Source organism: Atractosteus spatula, chromosome 5, assembly GCF_055471065.1.
Source record: "Atractosteus spatula isolate fAtrSpa1 chromosome 5, fAtrSpa1.hap1, whole genome shotgun sequence".
Taxonomy (NCBI): domain Eukaryota; kingdom Metazoa; phylum Chordata; class Actinopteri; order Semionotiformes; family Lepisosteidae; genus Atractosteus; species Atractosteus spatula.
In genome coordinates this window covers 48,029,419-48,054,868 of record NC_142710.1, presented here as the reverse complement: position 1 = coordinate 48,054,868, position 25,450 = coordinate 48,029,419, and the positions used below count along the sequence as shown (strand labels likewise).

At 36.8% G+C, this 25,450-nt stretch overlaps 1 protein-coding gene across 2 annotated transcripts in view; it reads left to right on the top strand.

Moving 5' to 3' along the window:
- Positions 1-23,080, top strand: part of adamts9 (ADAM metallopeptidase with thrombospondin type 1 motif, 9) — a 56,381-nt gene extending 33,301 nt beyond the window's left edge. The window contains exons 29-39 of one of the 2 annotated variants that reach the window (XM_088916322.1): positions 2,457-2,624; positions 7,693-7,869; positions 10,703-10,873; positions 12,755-12,946; positions 13,385-13,514; positions 13,640-13,734; positions 14,428-14,522; positions 14,617-14,750; positions 17,657-17,748; positions 19,451-19,555; positions 22,991-23,080. In XM_088916322.1, the coding sequence (XP_088772448.1) occupies positions 2,457-2,624; positions 7,693-7,869; positions 10,703-10,873; positions 12,755-12,946; positions 13,385-13,514; positions 13,640-13,734; positions 14,428-14,522; positions 14,617-14,750; positions 17,657-17,748; positions 19,451-19,555; positions 22,991-23,080 (1,449 nt within the window). Of the gene's footprint in view, positions 1-2,456; positions 2,625-7,692; positions 7,870-10,702; positions 10,874-12,427; positions 12,494-12,754; positions 12,947-13,384; positions 13,515-13,639; positions 13,735-14,427; positions 14,523-14,616; positions 14,751-17,656; positions 17,749-19,450; positions 19,556-22,990 lie in introns of those variants that run through there. The other variant, XM_088916323.1, reaches the window with a different exon arrangement.
- Positions 23,081-25,450: the final 2,370 nt, after the last annotated feature.

The following is a 25,450-nucleotide window of genomic DNA, read 5'->3' as shown; positions in this document are numbered from 1 at the left end:
TTCTTCATTTGTTCTCATTCTGACTAGGGAAATAAATTCTTTAGAAACAATTTTCCAAATGTAATTTCTGTAACAACTCTGTTTTCCTACCCATCTATACATCCATCATTATTAAGCCACTTATCCCTGGCGAGGGGTCACTGCAAGTTGAAGGCACAGAGCTTGAGTGCGTGCACGTCGTCTTCTCTCTGGACAGGAGGTCCTGGTGAAAGGGACAATTTAGAGTAGCCAATCAATCCAAGCCAGCCACCTTCAAGGAGGTGGGAAGACACTGCAGAGCCCAGAGAAAACCTGTATGAATACCAGGAGAACACGCAAACTCCACCACATAATCAAACCAAGAAAGCTGGAGCTGAGAAGCCACAGTGCCATGCACCCACATACATATATATATATATGCCCATACACATGTATGTTTTATATATGTGTATCTTTTCCTGACTGTGCTGATAGCTACATCGTTTTTTTAGTTATGAAGTCATACAATGTTTTGTAAGTAGCATAAATAAATATTCCTAAAATACAGTTTAAAATATAAATACAACTTCTTGTTTGCCACAAAGAAGCTGATTCTTCCAGCTGTGTCTTCAAAAAAAGAGGATTATATAGGTCAAACCTTCAGCCGTGTCTTTTAGTACGTAAATCACTAGCAGTGACTGAACTGCCCTTTCATGCTGTTTGTTCCTGCATGTGGAACACATCTGTGTGAAATCGGAAGACTCAAAGGGCTTTAGGATGTTTGAACTGGATATAATGTGTTTCTTAAAAGTCTTTCACACATCAGAATTGTTTTTTTTCTTATTTAGACACTTCATGCCTTAGCCTGGTCAGATTTATGGGGTTACGATTATAAGCAAAGCTTCGGAATGTTGAAAAGCATTTATTTTCTTTATCTGCATAAATCAGGATCTGTTCTAATTAAATCAGTATAGTTCATTTAGAGCTATAAGCACGTTACCTATATACTCAAGAGAAGAGTGACTTGAAAATGGAATTATGTCCAATGAATTCCGTATCAATATTGGAAAAAAATGCCATCTTTGAAGGAAAGAAACTTTTTGGAAAATATCTTTATATGTCTTGTTTCTTATTACAAAATAATTGAAAGATACACTATCTCCTTCAGACCTTAATATTCATATGTCAAAGAAACAGCCTTGTGTTAATTACCTTTGGAATAATTGTTGGAGTTGAATCTGATAAGCTGGCAACAGTGGTACTAAAAACGCTGCATAACTCAGTTTTTTTGACAAGCATAATTAAAAAACAACTGCCCCTTAACTGTTATAATTGTTATAGCTGTGATAATTGTTAGTGCACAGATGTTGTGCTTCTTGTTTGTTGTTTTTAACGTGTCAGGAATGTGTAAGAAAATACTATGATGTGAGTGCAAAGGGTAAAAGGTTATGTGAAGTTTCAGTTAGAGAAGTGCACAGTATTCACTGAGGGCACCATACTGGGTAATACACTTGTTCAGCGAGGATCTGTCATGTTGAATCCTTGTCTCGGCTGCAATCCAGCTTGGATTCTCAGATCTTAACTGAAAACTTGACATGCAAAATCAAAGTAGGGCTGTCCAGTGTCTGGTTGTCAGGAGGAGTTAGGCTTTCGAGAGGTTTAGTGAACCTGCTGGAAAAAGGTTGCAGCTGGTTGGCTTACAACAAAGCTTTCAATTACAATACCTGCTGATTTATTCTTAGTGTTGATTCCTTCTGGCAATGCTGTGCGGAGAGAGACTTGTTGAACCATCTAGTCCACAGACATGCAAGACGTTGGTAGCTATGATAGTGTATTATTGTTCCTTAAGTCAAGAACTTGCATAATTACATTTGTGAAACTATATTGTCTCTGCAAACCACAAAATATTTAACAAACTTCTTTGTACATGCACTCCAAAAATTGTTTTTTTCACTTTTCGAACTGAGCTCCACATACCTCTTATTTCTCTGTACATACTACTTAGACAACAGTTTTACTACATACAAGATCAACAGTACAGATTCCCAGATCATTTTAATACAAATGCAGAATATAGTTAGGGAAATCTGTGTGTTGTTGGCCTGAAGAGCTCCTTGCTTTAGAATAGTATTGTGTGATTACTGTACAATGGTTTGCTACCTACTGTTATTTTGAAATGTATTTTAAAATATGTTATTTTAAAATTAAAATATAATATACTGTTATTTTAACATAAAAATATTTTTCAAAATAAATTAATTTTCCTGCATGCATTATTGATTGCAATGCTTTCAAACTACAATCTGTCATACTGTTGACACAGTAATTGATTGGGAAGTAGATGACAGTTGACTCTATTAATTACTTGAACTGTTCTCTAGAAGAAAAGTTTTATTTGACTCAGATGCACACGCATTTGAAATCAAATGAAATCTTAAAAGCAAATGCACACGCTTCATGGAGCCCACTAATAAGACTCTTCAAACCTCTCTTCTCAGTGCTCCGTGTCTTGTGGAAAAGGATACAAATTCCGCAGGGTTACTTGCATAAGCAAGTCTGGGAAGCCCATGCCAGATGAGAGCTGTGAACACCTGGCTAAGCCAAGCAGGCAGAGGAGGTGCAGAGGGGGAAGGTGCCCAAAATGGAAAGCAGGAAGCTGGGGACAGGTAAGTCCAACTTTTACTTGTTCTTCCATCCAATCTTGAGCATGCGTTTCCTATAATCTTGCACTACTGCTCAGAAGATTGAGTGATTCCATTAAAAAACACACAATTTTATCATTCTTTAAAATTGTGTTCCATGGCTTCTTATGTTGTAGCTTACAGTCATAAAGACGTTGCTTTATTGGATTGACATAGACATGTCTGCACCCGGATGCTTTTGCTCTGCACTCTGTATGTCTATATTTTGCTGTTCTGACTGTCTGAATTAATTGTGTAACGCCATTTTAAGGGTTCTTATTAAATAACCTTTAGACCATTCTAAATGGTTGAATGGTTCTTGGGTGTGTTTGGTACTTTTTTCTGGTTATACTTAGTTCTATATGACCTCATTGTCATTGTGGTGAAACTTCCAACACATTTGCAACACTTGTATTGTACATACCTTGTCACTGTATATGGCGTTGCCTTCATTGCATTATATTTAAAGCACATTTTTAAAAGTAAGATGATGTGATGCATCTAAAGTAAATGACATGAAAAAAGCACTTTCTCTTCCTTTTTGTGTGCATCCTAGCGATAGTGTTCTAAAGACTTTATACATGCAAGTCTCAAGACGGACCTCTTTTGTTTTGTATAGTGTTCTGTCCCATATGGAACAATTCTGTTTCTTGTCATGTTCAGCAGCTGTAAGACATCTTTCTTCATGCTGTATGTGGTTTATGTTGATGTATTCATAATTGGTGAATGTTAAAGCATTTGGATATCTCAAGTCATCGTCTCATCTCTTTGCCTTAGAAATCTGTGGTCGAAGCTTACTGGGGTAGCAGGCCTGTTGGTCTCCTTTCTTCGGGGCCTCAATGAGGTTAAATACTGTCAACAGCTTGCAGAGCATAGAATAGAAAACATCTGTCATAAGCTCTTTAGTGTGTCCTGCCAGAAAGAATCCACTTACCATGTCAGACCAGACAGTATTCCTTACATGTGACAAACATCTGGGACCCAGGTAGCTTTCTAGTGTTCTGTCTGGATCCAGACCATCTGTAGGTTATACCTTTGATGGGTATCTTAAGTGAGCTGTTGTGTCTCAGGAAAACCTACTCCTGATATGGGGTAGCAGACCTCCAGAAAACATCAGATGTTGAAAATTAAATTTCTAGTAGTGACACTACAGGGCATGTTTCAGTACTTCAGCTCAGCGGGTTTTTCGGTAATATGTTAGGAAGGCTTGTAGCCTTCCCATTGGGGAAAAACGCTATCCCAAAGTCAGTCTTATGATATTTAAAATATCTCATCATTAAATTCATAGCACATTTTTCTGCATTGAGTGATTTGGTTGTTGATGCGCTGTAACAGGGCAGTAACTTGCATTAATAATAAAATTAAAAGGTATTAGAGAGTGTTCTATCATATGTCTAAATGAAAGAAAATATAAAGAGAAAAATTTTGTAATACACTGAAAGCATTATGCTGTGTTATTTATAAAATGGTGATTCCACTAATGCAGTGTATTATATCTTATTTATGTTGATTAGAAATCTAATGGAATGCTCCAGAAAACTTTTTTAGTTTTACCATATGTTTTGCCCAACATGCATCTGTTTTAGGAGAAAGGGCTTTTTATCTGTGCTTAAACAGCTTTCTTGACTGAAGACATTGTCTTGAGCACTGTAATGAAATAAATCAGAAGAGAGGTGGAAAGTGATTAGTAGTAATTGGTGTGTTGCAAGTTATTGGAGAAACACTGCCAGTTAAACAAATGACTAAGTAAAAAACTTTTGCCAGCTTGCAAGCTGCGAATTGTAAACATAGTTCATAAGACCAGCATTTAATTAAAAGAGTCAGTCAAACAGTAACATATATTTAGAATTTAACAGAGTTTGATTAACAGCTGGACCCTAGTTTACTAATCACAAAGTCTTGAAAATTTGCTTTGCTGGCATTAAGTAGCCACTGAAAAATTGGCTCTTTAAAAGAAATTGGTATCACAATGTCATCATGACTTTTGGTTAAAATAAATAACATTGCTTTCTTCAAGAGTATTTTCACTTGCATCTTGCACTATCAGTGCTACTTTCATTGTAACTCCTACATTGTTACATCTTGCAAACTGTAACACATGTGGATCTGTTTACTTAAACAATGGGCTATTATTATATTGCATTTAGGACTTAATTTGCATTTAGGACTTTCTGCTAAACATTCGAAAAGGAAACAGAGTTTGGAATTTAGAGTGCTAACAAAAAAGATCACTTTAACAGATTGATGTGAAGGAGAACTATAATACCTCACTGCTCATAGTGCCTCTCCCACTGAAACACTGAAATCTTTTAGCCTCAACTACAGATTCATCTGGAAAGGGATTAAAAACATCATTATGTTGGAGATACTCAGTAGTGAAATTCTTTTTGCCTGCCTCCTTCTGATACTTAAACTTTTAATATTCTTTTAATGTTGCACAGGCTCTTCTATGTAATGTAATTTTCTGAAGATGTCATGGAGAAGTTGTTGTTGCCGTAGGAATGTGCAGAATTTCTAAAGAGGAAACGTTTTTGTTTTTGATAGACTGAAGCATATCTGTTGATTGCTATTATTTACAGTATCCCAAAAATACCAATGTGGTGTTGTATTATTCACAATGCTGTAAGATGTTACATTTAAAAAAACAAACATTACAGTTACATGTTACTTCTGTAAGTGATTACTGTATAAAATTAATAATCACTTGAGGGAAAATCATTCATTTGTCAATCATCAATTTGTATACGGATTACTTGAAAGTATATAACTTATAAGTATAATATATCACTTTAACATCTAATACATTGGTTACACGATTTACATTGCTAACATATTTGCAAGCCTTGAGAAACATTTAACAGAATTCATACTTAATTAGGATGGCTGAGAATATTAATTTGTCGTTAAAAAAATCTACATCCTTTGTTTGCCTATTCCTGATCAACACGTTTATTTGTGCTGTTTGTTTTGAGACTGAGTGATGTTTCCCAGATGTTAGCAGCCCTTATCTAACTTAATTTCACTCTTGTAGTCCTAACAGACCATTCTGTAGCTCCTACGTGTATCTGGGCTTGTGTGTAGTTTCCTCCTTTAATTGCTCTTTTGATCATTGCAGGCTTTTGACAGAGGGGTGGGCTGACAGTATTTCACAGTGTTCCTCTTTCATTTCACAAATATTAATGATGGAAACACGCCAGCACTGCCTCCCCTACTCATAGTATCAGAAAAGTAATGAAGTGCTGCATGGTTTTAATCAACTTGGCTCTTTCTGCCTCACTGTTCACTCAGGTACATGTTGATTTGTGCTAACCTAGTGAAAAGCAAGTGCCATGTGAAAGGTTGTATTTCTTAATAAGTGGATACAGTATTCAGTGGTATGATGATTAAAAGGAATTAAGTGTGCATACATATATAATGTAAAAGATTGTAAAAGATATATACAATACAATATATATTTATTGTAAATATTTATAGCCTATGCAAGTATTTGTAGATCTATACATTTCACTTTAAACTGAAGAATTTATACTGTAAGAAAGTAAAGTAATACATTTCCTCCAGGAATTCTACAGAATTCTCACTTGTATAATAATAAGAAGCTCATGAAGAGTTTAGGTGTAACCTTCATTCTGGAATCTCTTCGGACAACATCAGAACATCATTAGTAGACATTACAAGAGATAGAACAAATGTAAATAGTCTAAATAATGCTAATAATGTCTAAATAGTGCTTACCGCCATATATTAAGTGTTGAAGACTCTTCATCTGGGTTAAGACATTTCTTATCTCATCGGCAGAGCTGGAAAAACAAAATAGAAAATTAATTTGAAGAAGACACAAATGGCTATCGGAGTACAACAGGTGCTAGTCTGTGATCAGACTGACTTCTGTTTGGATGTTTGTCTTCCAGCACATGGTCTCCCTGTGCCTCCCGAACAATCTGCTCTTTATTAGCCAGGGTGCAGGTGTGGGGAAGGCAGAGTTTGTAATGTATATCAAGAGGACATCTTGAAAGAGGTGGAAAACAGGGGAAACCAGCTACCTCAAAGTGGCCCCTTCTTAAACACTGAAATGGTCTGCAGTTTTTTTTTTCATTTTGATCTACCTGCACCCTTTCTATTCTCTGTCAGAAAAGACGAATCTAGCTTTTCACAAATCAAAGAACTTTTGGTGGTCATTATTTTAGTGAATTTTGTTTAACATAAGTGTCATTTTAAAACAATGTAGCGAGTTTGGACAAAAGCTCCCTGAAGAAGCAGTGCATTAGTCTACTGTGGTTCAATACTCTCTTCTTTGTCTTCCAGTGTGATGTCTAGTAACATTTTAGTTAAAAACTAGACTTGGTTCTGAAATTAATATTTAAATAAAACATTGTCAGCTTATCACACTTATCACCCAAGTATCTCTAAGTATTACAGATTTTCAGATATTAAAGCAGCTAGTATTGATCTAGTATTGCACTTTATAAAACAAGTGTTTTAACCATTAAAAGAAAAAAATACTGAAAAAATATGATTTTTGGACATGATCTTATGATGTGTGCTTTATTTATTGCGATATTTCTAGAATCAATGAATGATAGTTGGATATTTCACAGACTTTGCAATCCCTGAATATGCTGTCCATTTTCATGAACACAGTTAACATAAAAACAAAGGACATGCAATTTTCAGATTTAGCAAGCTTCTTAGCTTCTTTAAACCGGTCACAGCACTGTCCGCCTCCTAAAGAATTTGTATTTCTTGGGGAAAGAGACCAATCAAACCATTATAAATGGTCATCAATAATAACATCAATAAGCATATCACAAATAACATTCCAAAGAACATTATTATTAATCAGTTCTCCCCCAAAAAGAAGTTGGAAGCTTCGGGGAACAGCTGCAACAGTGTAAATTCATATTCCAAAATCCAAATTCAAATTCTGCGATAGAGTTTGGAATCTGCTGCCCTTGCAACAGGAGATGCCCATGAGAAAGATGGTGCAGCGAGCCCGCTGTGCCAACCTTCTGCATGGGTGCTCAGTGAAGTCTTACCTTTTCTCCTGGTGCAGTGCTCGGTGTCCTGTGGGAGAGGCGTTCAGCAGAGAGACGTTTTCTGCCAGAATGGGACCCAGAGGAGCTCACGGGAGTCGGAGTGCTCCCTTTCTGCCCAGCCACCGGCCACTCAGCCTTGTGAGGCCGGCGCCTGCCCCTCTGAGTACAGGTGGAGGGAGGGGGAGTGGGAAGACGTAAGTAAGCGAGCTCTGTGTGTGAGACAGATCATGCGCTCCTCAGAAGCACGAAGCCCCTGTGGTTTCCTGACGCACAGCAGTGTCATGTTGCTGATTAGGCGAGGTGTGAGCAGAGAAAGCTCGGACCACAGCGCTGCTGGCTGGGTTTTGTCAGATAGCCAGGGGAGCTCGAGATTTTGCAGCTCTGTTGAGGGGGGAGGGTGGTCGGCTCGTGATGGAAATCAGATGACAGGTTTTTTTTCTTGCGATCAATTTAACTCTTCATTCATGGTAATGTCAGACTGCAAAGAGGTACTTGATTGACATAAAGTATTAAATTTCATTTTTATAAATCTGTGCAAAATGGGCATAAAATTTATTCAGGCGTGCAGTAATATTGCTCTTTATTTTAGCAAAGGAATCGTTAAGTATTCATCTACGCATAGATTTTGAAACCTGTCAGAATACATTTCCACCTATACAGGTATGTAATACAGCCATAAATTTTACATTGGCATTTGCACTTTTTAATGATTGTTTGAAATATTCAGTTACAAAAATATTTGGGTATGCTAAATGACTACCATATAATTCCATTTTTGAAATTTGATTCAATTGTATTTATATTGCTGTAATGGGCAGGGCTAAAGTGAGCTCAAGTTTTAAAGAAGCTTTAGTGCTGAGTACAGCTTCACTTTGAAAAATGGTATATCTATAAAACAAAATCCAAAAATTCGTTCACAAAAGGTTTTATTGAAATTGCTTTTGGAGGAAAACTGTACAGGAAATCCTAAAACTAGGTCACAGAACAGCATGAAATTACAGTACTTATTAAAAAAAAGTCTAATTAGTCCAAAAACCCGCTTCGAAATACCATTTCCATGCCCTCATTACTACGTTCAACAGCTGGAGGTAATTATAGAAGCCCTTTCTGTTGCTGATGTTAGATGGGTCATGTTGCTTTACTAAAGGTTTGAAAGACTCCTCGCTGCACAGGGTTCTGAAAAATTACAGCATTGACAGACGTGATTCCTAGGAACAGGTTATTGCATTCTTGCCTGTTAATTACTCTTTACTGAGGCAGCAGCAGCTGTGATGCAGTGCAGATATATGCTAGATTTTTAGGGCTCTTCCTGTGATACGTGCAGGCATGTGCTCTGCTTTCTGCAGAAAAAAAAAGTCTTAATGTTTCAAAATATTTGCACAAAAAACATATTCAATTGTTTGGTTATAATTCTTAGTTATAAGTCGATGCTTGCTAACTGCACTGCACTGGGATCATTTAAACAGAGATAGGAGAACTTTTTGTTTGGAGTCTTAAAATATATTACAAATCATATGGGGAAAGAACAGCAAAGACAAATACCCGATGTTGTGTTGTGAAATAATATCAATTCACAGTTAACTGGGTCTGCCATTAACAAGATTTAGAGTCCATTTTACATACTGAACTAAACTCCAGTGTAAGTAAATCCCAATTCTTAACACCTCACAAACAAGGACATTTAAACAATGATAACACATATTGGAATGTCAGAAATACTGGTGCTTTAAGGTAATACTGAACAGCTTGAGTATAAGCAGTCTGGCTGTAGTTTACTGTAACTGTTAAGTGCTACTGACGCAAAGCGTTTATGCCTCTGGAGTCTGTTTTGACATTATAAATGAGGTTTAAATTGGGATTTTAGTTTCATGTAAAGCACATGTAATAAAGTAAATGTCACCAGCGCTTGTAATAAAGTAAATGTTCTTTATACTGTACCTTAGCAAACTATGCACCACAGATGTCATCAATGACGTGCAGTTGTGATTTGGAAAGGGAAATTCACAGATCATACATAGATCAGACTTTGACAGCAGACTTTGACTTTAACCCTTTATGGTCCACATTTTTGTTTTAGTGTAAAAAAGTAAGTGCTCATATATTAAATGCTTCCTTTAATAGAAAAATACAGTAGCTCAAAATAGTTTTCCTCGTTGTAAACTTGTCCCAACAAGTCTCTCTGCACCTCTGCTGAATATAACTACTTTGGATATTTTGATGTTAATAGGATTAGATACATAACATTACCAGATTTATACATTTTACATGGGTGATGAGTGAGATACATTCAAATAATAATGATTCAGCGATGAACAAGAGTTTGATGAGAAAAACGTTTTGTTTATGTGTGATGAAACTAAGCAAAAACAGTTCCTTTATTATTCATACAAAGGAAGACCTTCTAGGATGTGCACCTTGAATGTTGTCTAGATTAGTTTTTTTTAGTGGTGCGCAATGCACATCTGGCTCTTTGGGAGATGAACTCTGTCCACGTTAATTCTGCAGTCTTGAGTCTTCTGAAGATTAGAATCTGGGCTTCAGGCTTGATGGGACTGCAGATGTTTTCTACTGTTAGGGCTTACAACTCCCAACAGGATGAAAAGGGTTAAACAAAAGAAACAACAAAAAGTATTTGTGCTGTACCTCTTTTTAAATTGAAGAGATGTCTTTTGTATATTATAATTGTAACCAGTGCATTGAAATAATATATCACTGGACTGCTCCAATTCACTCTTAACTAGCCTTTTTTCTGTTTTATTTAATCTATATACCTAAATCCCCTGATTTAGGATTAGGGATATATGTAACAATGACAAAATCTGGGCCTGTAAAACAAGGCATAAATCTATAGAATTTTAGGATTTATATATGAAATCTGTCTCTTCAGTATTTTATCACATTATGGTTTGAATGTTTGTGGCCTCAAGAAACAGATAAGAAAACATCTATACTCTTATCAGATAATTTAGGCAGACAGAGAGGGATTAGAGACCTTGTTGATCCATTTACCCTGTGGTTCTCTTGTAGTGCAGTAAAAGCTGTGGCTCTGGAAGCAGACGACGACAAGTGTTCTGTGTAGATCAGGCTGAAGAGGAGGCACACGACATGCACTGCGGTTCACAAGCGAAGCCTCTGGACATTGAAACCTGTAACACACACCCCTGCGAGTACATCTGGATTACTGGGGAGTGGTCTGAGGTGGGTAATCTCAACAATGCTTTAATGTGTTTCCAAGTGAAACTTATGGTCTTGAGCTCATGGTAAAATGTATTCTGTGCATGAAACGTGGACAGGCATTCAAGATGTTTTGAAATATTATAATTAATTTTTAGTCGATGCTTTTATTTACTTGCATATAAACAAGATTTGCATTAAAAATTGTATTTTCTACAGTAGTTAACTGAAATAGTCACACAGCGCAACAAGTGGGGTGATATGATAAAACTACTGCTGCAACATGACCAGTGTTCTGCATTTTCAAATGTTTGTCACATTACATCACATTAAAACTACCTTTTGTCAATTCTTTATCACAGTTAGAATTCTATGCCACAGTTCCTTAAACGTGTAACTGAACATTGTTAGTATTTGTGAAGTAAAATTACCAAAAACCTTGTTATTTGTATTTTAAATGTATCTCTAAAAACAATGGACCTTTGCCAGCCTTTCTTTGAGAATCCTACTTCCTGTGACATCACTGTTGTGACGGTGCTTACATACAGAAAACACAACTACATCAGTGGTTTGCATTGGTGGTTTCCAAGGAAAACAATATGCATCAAAGTGTTTGCAGTGTTCAGTGATCCTGACTACAAAATTTTTAAAAAATTGGAGTTCAAATTCTAAACAGCTCTTCACCTGGGAGAGTTGTTTAATTTATCTGATTAAGGTTTGAATGAACCCATTTACTGTACCTCCTATTCACAACCTTAAGCAGTTGGCAATTGAAAGAGACTCTGTTTGACTCTGGGCCACATTATCCAGAATTGGGAGCCCCTTCTTCAGATCTTTATATCCTGACAATGTTTGTCAGTTAACAGTCTTCCAATGTCCACATCTGCACCTCCCACACCGCAACACTTTAGTTATTCGTAGGAAGGTTCCACCAACCTTATCCAGCCCTTGGCCAGATTGTCATCCCTCAAACCAAGAGAATTGCAGCTAAAGTAAATATATGATAAGAGTAAAAACTTCCTATATTGCAATCAAATTGAGGATGTTAATCTCTGTTTTGAATTATGACAAGAAATTGTAGGAAATCAGGAAGTCACAGAAAGCTGTTCGGTGTAGTTTTGAAGCAAGTTTCTTACTGAAGGCCCTCCAGGGAGCTAAGCAGGAGACACCAGCATGCTTTCCTTCCTTCTTTTGTCTCTAGAGCTCAAGCATTTATAACTCCAGTAGATACAGCATGAATGACCACCTCTTTTGCATTAAGAGTCATGTAAGGAAAGGAACATGTTGGGAGAAACGTTTAACACCAGCACAGCAAAGCGATCCTTGCAATGTCACATTTTCACATATCTCTCATAATCCCAGTTTATAACACATATTTATTTTCTACAGAGCCACATGATAGGTATCCTGCTTTTAAACATGTCACAGAAATCTATACATTCTACAAAATGATTTTGCTAAATTCTGATGAAGAGCTACTGAATTAAGATCTAATGGTGACTGCTAGTTGCCTTTCAAAGGGAGGTATAAAATAACAGAAAATGCAGATCAGAGATGGAGCTTTCATGGTGTTTGCAGCAACCAGGCTCCACCACAGGGGTACTTGAGGCAGCAGCAGAGTGGAGAGGAGGAGAAGAAATATAACAGACTGGAGATTGGAGGAGACAAAGTGACGAAGAGGGCAGAAGTGTGTTATTTTCTGTGCTGCATTTGCTCTGAAAAGCTTATCGTAATGTTGATTAGGTAAGGACATGAAACTGAATACTTGTTTCACAACAGAGACAGAGACATCCATTGTTTAAACAGTAAAAAGATGATGGGGTATCATTTTGACTTTCATCTGTCGTGTATCTCCTCCACACTGAGGGAACTGTGGAATTAATGTGCCACTCTACATTTTTCTAGTGTTCGGTGAGCTGTGGACAGGGGTACCAGAGAAGGCTGGTGTCATGCAGTGAAGTCCACAGTGGAAAGGACCATTACGAATATGGGTATCAGTCTTCTAACTGTCCTGGCGCTCCACCAGCCAGCATTCAGATCTGCCATTCTGTCAGCTGCCCTGCGGCTCAAGCCTGGAGAGTTGGAAACTGGGGACCTGTAGGTGCTTCTTTTGTTTTGCAGATTTCTTTAAGTGATTTGTTTTAAAGTGAAAGCCACCTGTGCTGCAGTGTTTTGAGAAGACAATTGGACATTTCCTCTATCAGTTTGTTGGGTTAGAGATATACTGTAGCCCGTTCACTGCGTGGATCAAAATTCTAGTATTTCTTAACAGCATGTGAAGGAAATCAATATACAGTACATGTTCAAATACCTGCCAAAACATACTACTGTTTAAGAAGTTCAAGTGGGTTGCTGCTTCAGCATTCATAGGCTGCAAAGGTACCAGTAAAGGTTTATTTCATGCTAAAAAGCATGCTTTTTGGTATGAAATAAACCTTTAATTGTTCCTTCACTACTGTTTAATACATATTTCACTGTTTGTGAGAGTGTGCTCATTTTTAGACATGCAAACTTGTGATTTGTGTTTTCCTTCAGTGCTCAGCCACTTGTGGAGAAGGAGTGGCAGAGAGGACGGTTAGGTGTTTGACTGACGATGGTCAAATTAGTGAGCTGTGTCCACTTGACACAAAGCCAGAGGAGAGACAAACGTGCCACAGTCCAGCCTGTGAGTACTGCCACAGGGCTTCTTTGTGCTCAACAGATTTTTCTGAAGATACTGACTAACAGTAGGCTCGTTAGGAAAGTGAAGAGTTCTTTATCTTCTTGGTGTTTTTTTTCTCTGCACTTCAGGCAAGTTACCTGGGAGCTGCAGTGAGGTGCAGAGGCTGAATGGTTTAATGGAAGATGGGGAACGTTATATCAATATACAAGGAAAAGCAGTAAAGGTGTTTTTATTGATTTATAATAATATTGATTGTTGGACAGATCTTCAAAATTAATAAAATTTTACATTTTGCTCAGTATTATAGTTACAAGACTTTATATGGCACAAAATACTGAAGTAATGTATAGCTCGTTGGTAGAGATTATTTTAAGGCCCTTGCAAGAGTGTAAAAAATATTGTTAATTTAAGTATAGTTTTACATACTGAATTGCTTACTTTAGTTACATTTTCATGAGGTTTTTACTGAAACCTTTTTTTAAAAAAAGAGAAACAGAAACAGGCAACAAAGAACTGAAATTTGAACATATAATCGAGAAAATGGCAATAGTTTATCAGTGAAAATATAAAAAAATATATTATCGTGTTTTGAGCTGCTATGTATTACTGTAGTGTTTAGATTACAATTACATTATTTTTTCAATTTAATTGGTATTGGTCTTACTAATGAAATAAAAACAGTTTGCAGTAAATCAGATTTAGCCATCCACTTTATCATCCAGTGTCCACCATGATATTTCTTTACAACTATTATAGATGACTGTTACTATATTGTTCAGATAAATAAACAGCTAAAGTGAGGATACCAAATGACCAGCTTTTGTGAAGTTATTGGAATCTGATTTCCATGGCATTACATCTGTAAGTGTTTTAAATCCCCTTTTTCTGGCTTAAGTTTTGTTTTTGTTTGGTGTAGATTTACTGTGCAGGAATGCAGTCAGGCAGTCCAATGGAGTACATAACACTGGTAGCAGGTGACGCAGAAAATTTTTCTGAAGTCTTTGGCTTTAGGTAAGAATGCCTTTAAGGCTTAGTTCATTTTTTCCGACAAATACATGACATTTGTTTTTTCCAGACGTCCTGGCTGATGTGTTTTTGGATTTAGGCTCATGAATCCAACGGAGTGTCCGTATAATGGCAGCAGACGAGAAGATTGCCGTTGTCGGAGAGATTACACTGCAGCCGGTCTCACTATGTTCCGCAAAGTGAGGTTGGATCTCAACAAAATGCAGATTATAAGTAAGTAAATGAGGGCCTAGCCCTACCTATTTACGCTTTATAATTACAGAAGATACATAACATACATTGTGATCTCCCTGTCACTGTTGAGATTCGATTCCTAGTCTCTTGCGGGCTCTGAACATGCACAGTGCCACTCCCTAGACTGTGGATAACTCCTCCATACCAAAATACTAGCTCCTCTGCCACCGGCAGAGTTTCACACTGTGCAGATTTCAGAGGACGTTCTGTTACTGGTTCAGTGCATGAGCCCTGTTACAGTATGACTCAAAGATTATCTGCCATGTATTATACTGTACATGCCCTAATTTTTCAGACAGAAGACATTTGTCTGTCTTTACAAAGTGATCAAGGAAGAACTGTTAATTTTTATTTACATAATCATATTCATATAACTGCTCTCACAAGTGGAGTACAGCTAAACAGGTAATACAGTAAACACTTGGTTTAACAGACTTCCCATTAACGTACTTTGGATTCAATGGATAAAATCTGCTAGACAGGAATTTTATCTGTAAAATAAGAAATACCAGACTTAACACCAGGTAATGGGGAAATGCACAATAATGCATAAAAAACAAGAAAAACATAAATACTATATAATTCAGAATTATTGATGCCTTATAGGGGTAAGTCAGTTGCTTACAATGGGTGTTGTTTGTGTTTTGTGTGCTTTAGTGAATCTTATATAGTATATTTACAAGGCATAAAAATAAAGAGATTGTATATTTATAATACAAACAATAACAATAAGCAATTTTAATTAACTGTGTTGATGCAAAGTTGCAATTGAGAAACAGTAATTCAAAAGATGTATGGATACAGTCCATGTATATTTTTTCATATAAAATTTGTGATTAACAGACTTTCAGCAGTAATGGACACCCTCTCCCCCTGCTAGTCCATTAATCTGAGCATTTACTGCAGTATTTTTTCACCCTGCCCATGCGTAATTTTTTAATTGGGTGATTTTCAAATAACATATAAGTGAACGTTATACACACCCAAAGAAGGCTCCACAGCCGAAACATTTTCTTTCTTCTCTTTTCAGCATGGAATAAATCTATTACTTGTTCCTTAGCGAACATTATATTGATCATGGTTGATCTGGGCAGCAGTATTCTTAACATGAGGTTCCTTAAAGAAAGGGCGAAGAAATGAAATATTCCTTGTGGGCATTACACAAGTACTGTTGCCTGTAACAATGTGGAACATAGAAAAATTGGCGTTTTCACAGTTGATGGTGTACCAAGTTAAAGGGTTATGCATTTTAAAAGTTCAGTAAAAATAATACAAGTTATGGAATATATTATATGAAAATAAAATGATGACTATTTTAAGTACCCTTATGATCTTATGTTAACAGCATCTTCTTTTACTGGGGAAATTTTAAACAGCTAAGAGAATTCTAATCAGTTAAAAATCTAAGCAACCTTAGAAACTATTGTATATTCTTGGCATGTTAATTTAAAGCTGTTAAAGTGTCACAAACAGCAGTACAAAACTCTTCAAACTGGAGTAACAGCTGAACAGATGTATTCTTCTGAGAAAGCTACTGAAGTGTCTGTCAAAGACACAGCTGTTAAGGTCCTTCGAGACAGGAGAAAAGGGAAACATGTAGGGAGGTCTCAGCGGTTCACATCTGGATGAGATACTGTGGTACCATGTCATCCTTCAGTGGGCACTTTAACGTATGGCCTTGCAAAATGTAAGAGCTTAACAGCTTAATCACCCTCTTCTGGAAAATTGTATGTTATTACCTTGCCTCCTGTTTTATCACATTTGACCTAAGTAATGGTTTTCATCTTAAATCAAATTCAAATAAATTGGTTGTATACTCTGTTTCCAGACACCTAAGGCTAATAATTGAGAGGAGTTCACATTATATTATCTTGAATAAATATCATCTCTTCAGAACCTACCTTTTAAAACATCGGATTGGCTCAGTGAAGAAAAATGAAAATTCAAAATGCTGGCAAAATGTAAGTTGTTGATTTATAGTTGTCATCTCAGTGTCATGTTCGACTTTGGCAATGATGGGATTTAACTCCCCATAAACAACAAAGGCTTACATAAAATGTAAAATCTATATTAAATCGGAAAGTATACAGCATGGTCTCATCAGGAGAATTACCTTTTGAGAACCTTTATTTTACCCTTTATTTTATTACCCTTTATTTTTAATTTACCTTTTAAGAACATTCTGTAAAAAAGTCTGATGAAATTGTGTCCTTAACATGTTGAAATGTTTGCAGATAAAGATTTTCTGCTCGTAAATTGCACATTTCGTGTAAATTATCCAATAAATTTAGGAGTTAACACTGGATAATGAAGAGTAATCATTCAGCTGGTTGACAGTTTAATGACAGACGCTGTCAGACTTAGAAACCCAGGAGAGGTAGGGGATTAAGGGACATATTGTACTTGTTAAGAAATTGTGTGTTACAGTGTTGCTTACAGCATGTTCCTTTCTAGTGCTGTTCCACATATTACTGATGCCATCTGTACTGTCACATACAGCCAGGAAGACTTTTTTTCACTGCCCAAGATGCTCAAAATAAAAAGGACATTCTTATATCGACAGTGCAGGCATTTAATTAAAGCTCAAATTAGTTAATTGATTCAAGATGGGGTTTTTTTGGCTGTAGAGCACCAATCAATTAAAGGTCTAGAGCTATATAAGGTAGAGATTGTTTTAAATTGCCCCGAAATTCTGCAGTACGTCTAATTATATTTAAGTATTTTGAGCACCCTAAAATCAACCAGGCCATTACATGGTTAATAACATAGCAGGAGCGAGCGAGTAGGGGCTCTTGCAAATTCAGCAGCAAAGGAATTATTTGGGTACTTTAACACTACATTGGGACCTTTGCTTTCCCTGATCAAATCATTCTTGTGCTTTGCAGCAACAGACTGGCAGTTTGCATCTACAAATGAGGGTCACCACGTCCCATTCGCCACAGCGGGAGACTGCTACAGTGCGGCCAGGTGTCCACAGGTAAGGGCGAAGGAGGACACAGAAATGTCGCAAGAGAAATATTAAGTGTAGTACCGCAGGGTAGCATGAGATGAAGACTCATGACAAGTCAAACTAGAGTAAATGTGTGGTAAAACCAATGGCAATCCCTCTACGTTCTGCACATAATTCATGATGGTCAAAGTAAAACTTCCAAAACACTTTAAAATGGCTTGGTTGTTTTCTACATGAGGTAAACATGAAGATTTTAAGTAGTTCATATGGGAAGCTGTGTCAGTATGCGTAGGCTGCAAAGGAACAAGTAATAGGTTTATTCCATGTTGAAAAGAGAAGAAAGAAAACAGTGTTGTGTTTTCTTTTTTCTGTTTTCAGCATGAAGATATAATCTGAGTATACTGGTACTGCAAAGGCTAATGAATAAACTACTAATTGGTAAAATAACAGAATGGTGTAGAAGGGCATCTGTGCTGTATTTGTGCTGAGATGCATCAGGAAAACATCCAAGTTCATGGCAACAGTAGAATTTTCTTCACAGGATGGAATACAGCAGATAGCAGATAAACTGTTCTGGGGGCTGGACAGTTTCTTCACACTTTGGAAGAATCCACTGAGATTGTCAATAGATCCTCTTTTTGTCTCCCAATGAGTAACATGGGAAAAGAGACAAGCGCTCAGCTATGATTTAGTTTGGCCTCCCTTGTGATTCCCTCTGTCTGTTTAGAGCCATAAACAGTGCAATTGTTTTCATTGTGTAATGTCTGCAGTTTTATCTTAGGGTTGACTACAAATGATTGACACATGTACAGTAACATTGAAAAACAATTTTCGGGGTGTTGTTGGTAGTACAGTAGAACAGCTGATATCCTAAGCTTTAGCTATACCATATGAAATATGAATCTTAGAAGTGGTGGGAGCTCCCTATGATAGAAAACAAAGAACTATACAACAATTAAGACAGTTGAAAGAACTGAGATTGTGCTCCCCTCGTTCCTTTTTATATTGAGCTGCTCTGCATTTGAAACAAAGAAATTCTATCTTCAAAGAATCTGTAATGCATACCTACAGCCATATTTATCCCAATTAATCCAGCATCAGTAGCTTTTGTATCGGTTAAACAAAAATAAACCTTTTCAACTAAATAGTCTGTAATTATTTAAATCTTCTGAGGTTATTGTCTTTTAGTAATATGTAAGGTATATCTTTCTTCGCTTGTTTGAAAACTATGACAGCGTGGTCAAACGGTTTCTCTTGTCTTCACAAGTTATCTATTTATCTCACCCTATACACACATACATAGAGACCTTTTGTTGCACACCTTTTGCATGTTGTTGTATTTTATTATTGACTTTATTTACTGTTATTGACTTGTTCTGTTTTAAAAACCTTTTAAGTTTGTTAAAAAATATTGAAACTGTAAATGCATTTTGAACTAATATTAAGTCCTCATTAATAACTCTTTTGATTGTGCTGTTTTGTGTTGCTTAGACTAAAGGGTGTAAATACATAAGGAAAAACTAACAATGTTTTTAAATCACAAAACATTTTCTGCAATGTCAAAGCATTAAAATCTCCACATTAATGGGAATTTTCTGACTGAAAGACAGCACTGCTGCCCTCTAATGGATTTAATGGAAAACATCAATCACTTTGTTCTGGAGGTATTTGAATTAGCGGTCAGTGACAAAAGTTGGAACAAAATTCTTGTTTGTCCTTTCATTTTAAGGGTCGATTCAGTATTAACCTGTCAGGAACAGGATTTCATGTGGCTGAAGACACCAAATGGGTTTCCCAAGGCAACTATCCTATTGCTGACATACATAAATCACAGGTGAGACATAGTGTTCTGCATTTCTGTGTTTTTCAGTGACATACTATTAATGGAAGTTAACAGACATTGTGTATTAACTAGATCCCAGTTTAGCCAACACTAGATTCCAATTCATTGTCCTCTAGATAAAACTTATTTGATCATGAGGCTAAGGTTAATTACTATTCTTAAATTATCTGTGTGTGTGTGTACCCAGCATTGGACTGCTAATTGTTCCCTTGGCTTGAGGAATAGGCACTGGGTTTTTCTGGGTTGTCACAGTCTTTACCAGGAATAAGTGGGTTTTAGATAATACGTAGACAGATGACTAGTTGTGATTATTTTATACTACATCTTTATGCTGTTATAAAGAATGTTGTTAAGTGTCTCATTCAACAACATGCAAAATAAATGTACAATCATATATCACTTAGATAAACTGCAGGACTGAAATGTAAGAACACAAGGAAAGTTAGAGATAAGAAGTGGCTCCTTAGTCAGAAAATCTTTACATTTGGATAAAGAATCATCAAAAAAGAAGTATAATGTAGAAATCAGTATTAAAAGATGCTACTAGGTATAATCTATTCCCAGGACTACTGCTTCTGCTTTGGATCAGCAAACCCTAACTCAACATCTTAAAACAGAAAATAAATGGTAATTTTCCTTGGACTAACAAAATAAGCAAGCACAAAATTCTAAATGTTGGAGATCGTGTTAAAAATAATTGTTTTTAAGAACATGGGGATGGACAGTTCAGGACCTATAAGGCCTAGCGAGTCTACAGGTTTTAATCAGCCCATTGCTGGCAGTTTAACCATATCTGTGAGCTCTTCAGGGCTAGTGCTTTGACGGGACCTAGAAATACTGCTGACACACTGACCCTCCAAGACCAGGAAAGTTGAATAAAAGCATACTCAATAGATGAAGACAAAATCTGGGTTTAAACAGGTTTGGCAAAACTCCTGCCACTCTTTTCTCTGGGGGTGCTTTGTGAAAGACTGGAATCAAAAAGGTCCTTTTCACTGGTTCAAGGGCTCAGGGAGTTGTGCCTCACAAGGCTGTAGTGTTGTTTCTAGGCAGGCAACCAAGCCTGTTCATTTTCTGAGACATTCCTTTCCAGTGCCTTAAATATCTTCATTGAAGGGCACTTGGCGTAATGAGCTGCAAAAGAAAACTGTTCCACAATCTGTCTTTATGTTGTAAATCAGGAGAATCTTGCTTTTGGCAGGAGAAGAGAAAAGCACCTTAAGGCACTATATACTCAAGCAGTTTTGAAGTGGGTAGAGATAAAAAAAAGTTATTTCACGATAAGTCCTTTGAAGGGCACTTACTAAAAAGCTCATTCAGGCCAATAAAAATAGTAAGATTTTTCTGATGTGAAAAAATAAAAATTAAAAAATATATATTTTGAAGTGGTAGAATATCTACAAGGTGATGGATCACATATAACCCCATAGTCCAGTCCAGGAGTGGCCAGACAGATTGGCCCAGCCAACCTCCCTCCCAGCCTGATGTGTTTATTTTGGCAGCATTCAGTGATTATGTGGACTGGTGAGAAAGGGCTATTTCAAAGAAAAAACATTTTTTAAACTAGCTTGCAGGTTGCTACGATTAACTTTTAAAATTTGATTTAGCAAATTTAACAAAAAATAGGTAATTGTTATTAATTGTCACCCTTTTAATTAATTTTGTAGTTTTTTAGTACGTGCTTATTATCATTTTAATGTTTGAATACATGGACAAATGTAGATTATTAGTGTAAATATGACATTTCCTTAAAGAATAACAACATACATGAAGTGGTGGCTCTGGCTCTATTTGAATATAGTCTGGGTACCTTCTATGAGAGAGTTTGCTCTCCCTGTGTCCATGTATGTTTTTCAAGATGCTCCAGTTGTCTCCACCCTTCCTATAACATGCTGTTAGATGAATTGGGGTCTCTGAATTGAGTATTTACTTCTTGCTGGTGTTCTATGTTGTTCAGTTCTTCTGGGATACACTCCAAGTTGTCACAGGAAATAAGTGTCTCCCTGATAATGGATGGATGGACATGAAGAGAGCATGTTTTACATTTGTGTAAAGCACTGCTAATACCTGATGGAGGTCAAAGACATGACCATCAAACACACGTCAGATGACATTTGACACAGACAAGTGTTGGGTATTGCATGCATGTCGTAAAATACATCAATTCTAAATATACAAAATGGGAAACTGTGCTGTAAAGAGGCAACGTGAAAAATAAGTTTTATGTTGACACGTAGAATTTCATGTAGAATTACATTGTCTAGACAATCTAGGAAAGCAATTAAAAAGGCAAACAAAATGGTTAAAGTTAGGATATTTACTCACAAGTAGAGAAATTAAATCAGGTGATGTTAAAATTGTGCAAAACACTTCTAAGGCTTCATATTGTTCTGGAATCAGTCCTGAAAACAACCAGATGGATTCCAGGGCTTATTAAGTGTCACTGACAGGCTGAAGGAATTGAATAATTTTAGTCTTGACCAGAAGAGTCAATGAGGGGACATGGTACTAATGCATACAGTATTCAAAATTCCCAAAGGTTTTGACAAAATCAAAACAATGGACTTTAGACAGTAAACAGTAAAACAAAAACAAGAGGGCACAAGTGAAAACTACACAGAAATACATGTAAAACCAAGAAACAGCAACATTAAATCCTTCGATAAATTAGCAACTAACTACCAGACAGGCTGGATCGGGCCTTCTCTCATTTATAACCTTTGTTAAGATACAACTCTGTAAATGGTTGCGAGTAAGTGTTGCAGAATGCAACGGTACTGGCTGTGATGGCGATGTGATTTCAACAGCTCAGCAGCAGCTGCAGTCTAGCTCCAGCACTGAAGAGGGCCCCCAGCTCCACCCCTTGGTGACAATGGTGCAGTTCTGCACCACTGCTTCAGTCTAGACTCTAGAAGGTTTTGTGTGGCTTTGGCTCAAGTCTGAGAGAATCGTAAAGGACACAGTGATACAGATTGAAATATTCCATTAGAGCTACGTTTAATCTGGCAATCCACCAAAACTTTGTAACATGGATCACAGCCCATCTGATTGTATACAGGGTTAGGTTGGGCTCATCTTCATTTTGGGCATGCATAATGAAAAGGAAGAAAAGCAGGATAAAGGTCAGATTTGATCATTAGGATTTAAACAGGGTTCTAGGTTATGATAAATGAATGGATTTGGGTAAGGGTTCTGGTCAGGTTTAAGCCACATAATATAGGTGTGACTGGAGTTTAAGTCCCAGGCAGGGACTGGTTTCAGTGCAAAGGTTACACTGAGGTAAATGTTAGAGTTTGAGTGTTAAGGGTAGAGAATAAATACAGCTCTACTGCTAATGTACTTAGAAAACTTGGGGCTGTTGCTGCAACATGTCGATGTCAACGAGGAAGAGTTTAATAATAAGCAGCAATGTTTTTGTCTCCACAGGATGGCAGCAGAGTTACAGGAAAATGTGGAGGGTATTGTGGAAAATGCACACCATCTTCTGGATCAGTCTTCCACATTAAAGTGATTTAAATTCAGGAAAATCCAAAGGTTTGCATGTTTGTTTGCTTTTTAGTTTGGTTTTCCTTGCCTTTAATTAATATTTAATATTAATTTATTATTAATATTGTATTCTTATACATTGTTTTATGCTTTTACATCATTATTTTAACAGTAAACTATCCAACTCTAATTTTTTTTTTGCAGGTTATCTACAAGAGGTGCTACACAATGAAGACATTTTGAATTACCTCTAGTATCTGTAATGTGTAAATATGGTAAATGAGCAGACTGTATATATTGTGTCTAAATTTTTTATTTATTTATTTGCCTATATTTTTGTATCTGAAAAGGATTTGTGAAGTATATTTTATTCTTTTTTATCAGCACCCTAATTGTGGGCTACAGTAATACTCTACTATATGCAAGAGTTTCATTTCAATCTTGATTTTAGTTTTTACTGGTAAAAAATCCAGTTATTTGTACAACATTTGTTATTGTTTTACTGATGTAATTTTTTTAAGCCATAGGAAAATTGTTTTGTAATAAGCCACTTGCAGCATTTGATCATGTCAGGTCAGGAGAGTGATTCCTTTTTGCTGTGACTGTTTAAAGATTTGCACTTATAGTGGCACAGTATTTTAGTCATCTGATGCAGCTGCTGCAATTTTACACCTTTTCTTTGTAAGGAACAAAGGAAATGGCACTGATGACCAGCACACAGTCTTCACTTATACTTGGATATGCAGCTGCATAGTAAAATAGTAGGATATAGGAGAGACACCCAGAATTGACCTTCTAAACCTAAGTTTATGGACATCAGTGAGAAAATAGAAGAAAGACTGCTAGGGCCTCATTTGCAAAGATGTAGTAAACATCTACAGAACGAGACGTTCAGGTGGGGAGCTGGATCAGCATGTGTTGACTGCAAAGGAGCAAGTAAATGTTAATTCCACACTGTAAAATAGAAGAAACACAATGTTTTAGCTATTAAGCTTTCTTCAAATGACACCTGAGGGTACAGCAGCCAGAAACGTTTCTTCTTTCTACTTTTCAGCTTGGAACAAACCTTTACTTATTCATCTACAAAAGAAGCATATCAGCAGGACTCTGTTAGATGTGCGCATGAAATAGAAGTTTGTATTCACAATGGGGAGTGCCCCTCACGTAGCTCCATGCAATGGAAATCATTAGCACAGCTATAAGCGTCTCAGTCATGTACCTTAAACACAAAGCCATAGGGAAGCCATTCCTTAACAGGAGGTACAAGATAATGAACACAAAGACAATGAGCGCTCATGTGTGATGGCTCCTTACATGGGCCCCACCACTCAGGAAGATCATAAAATATTAATAATATTAACAAGTTATGTATTTGCAGAACAATTCCAGGTTATCAAAGTTCTGAACTTCTTTCTTTCCCTTTACTCTTATAATAGGAAATATGAGAAGGGCAGCAGAGTAGCGGATTGGTCAGTGTTTAAACACAGAGACCCTGCGTTCAATTAAGGACATGAGGTGCAATTTGTTTGCGTGGGTTTTCTCTAGGTCCTCTGGTTTCCTCCCACAATCCAAAGAAATACTGGAGGGTTAACTGGCTTCTGGGAAAATTGGCCCTGGTGTGAGTGTGTATATATGTGTGTCTATGTGTGCCCTTCAGTGGACTGGCATCACGTCCAGGGTGTATCCTGCCTTTCACCCAATGCTTCCCAAAATAGGCTTTAGCTCCCTCACAATACCACGTGTTAGATAGAGAAATTAGAAAATGGATAGATAGTAGTATGATGACACCTCTATGTTCAGTTAAATCAGTTCAGCATGTTCACAGCAGCTTGCAGCACGTTGCAAACACATGGAGAACATATAAACTCCATGCAGATAGCACCTCAGGCCTGGAATTGAACCCAGAGTCCCAGTACTAACCACTAACCAGTGTGCCGCTGTGCTGCCTCCCTCATACAGTATATCCACTAGCACAAAATATTATCAAAGGAAAGGCGAAGAAGAAAGTTCAGAACTTGACATGGAATATAACTGTAAATACATCTCACCAATGCAAATATGCATGGAAATGTGTCTCGTTGTGTAGTTAAGACGTTTTTGTGAAAGCCACTTGTCACTACAGTTGCATGCATTACTGTCTATCCTGCAACATGTGTGGAATTAAATACTGTATCTTCTACTTCTTTACATGAATGTGCATTCATGTGTGTGACTTTCAAGCACATATTGCTGTGGTCTGAGAATATGGCGTGTCATATTAACTTTGTCATACGTGCTTCTAATCCAGGGATATCCATTTAGTACCTTTTGTAATGAAGTTCTTTAGTTCCATAATTGTCTTTCATCATAGAAGGAAGATTAAAGGGAATACCTTTATTACTGGTGTTTACAATTGGAAAC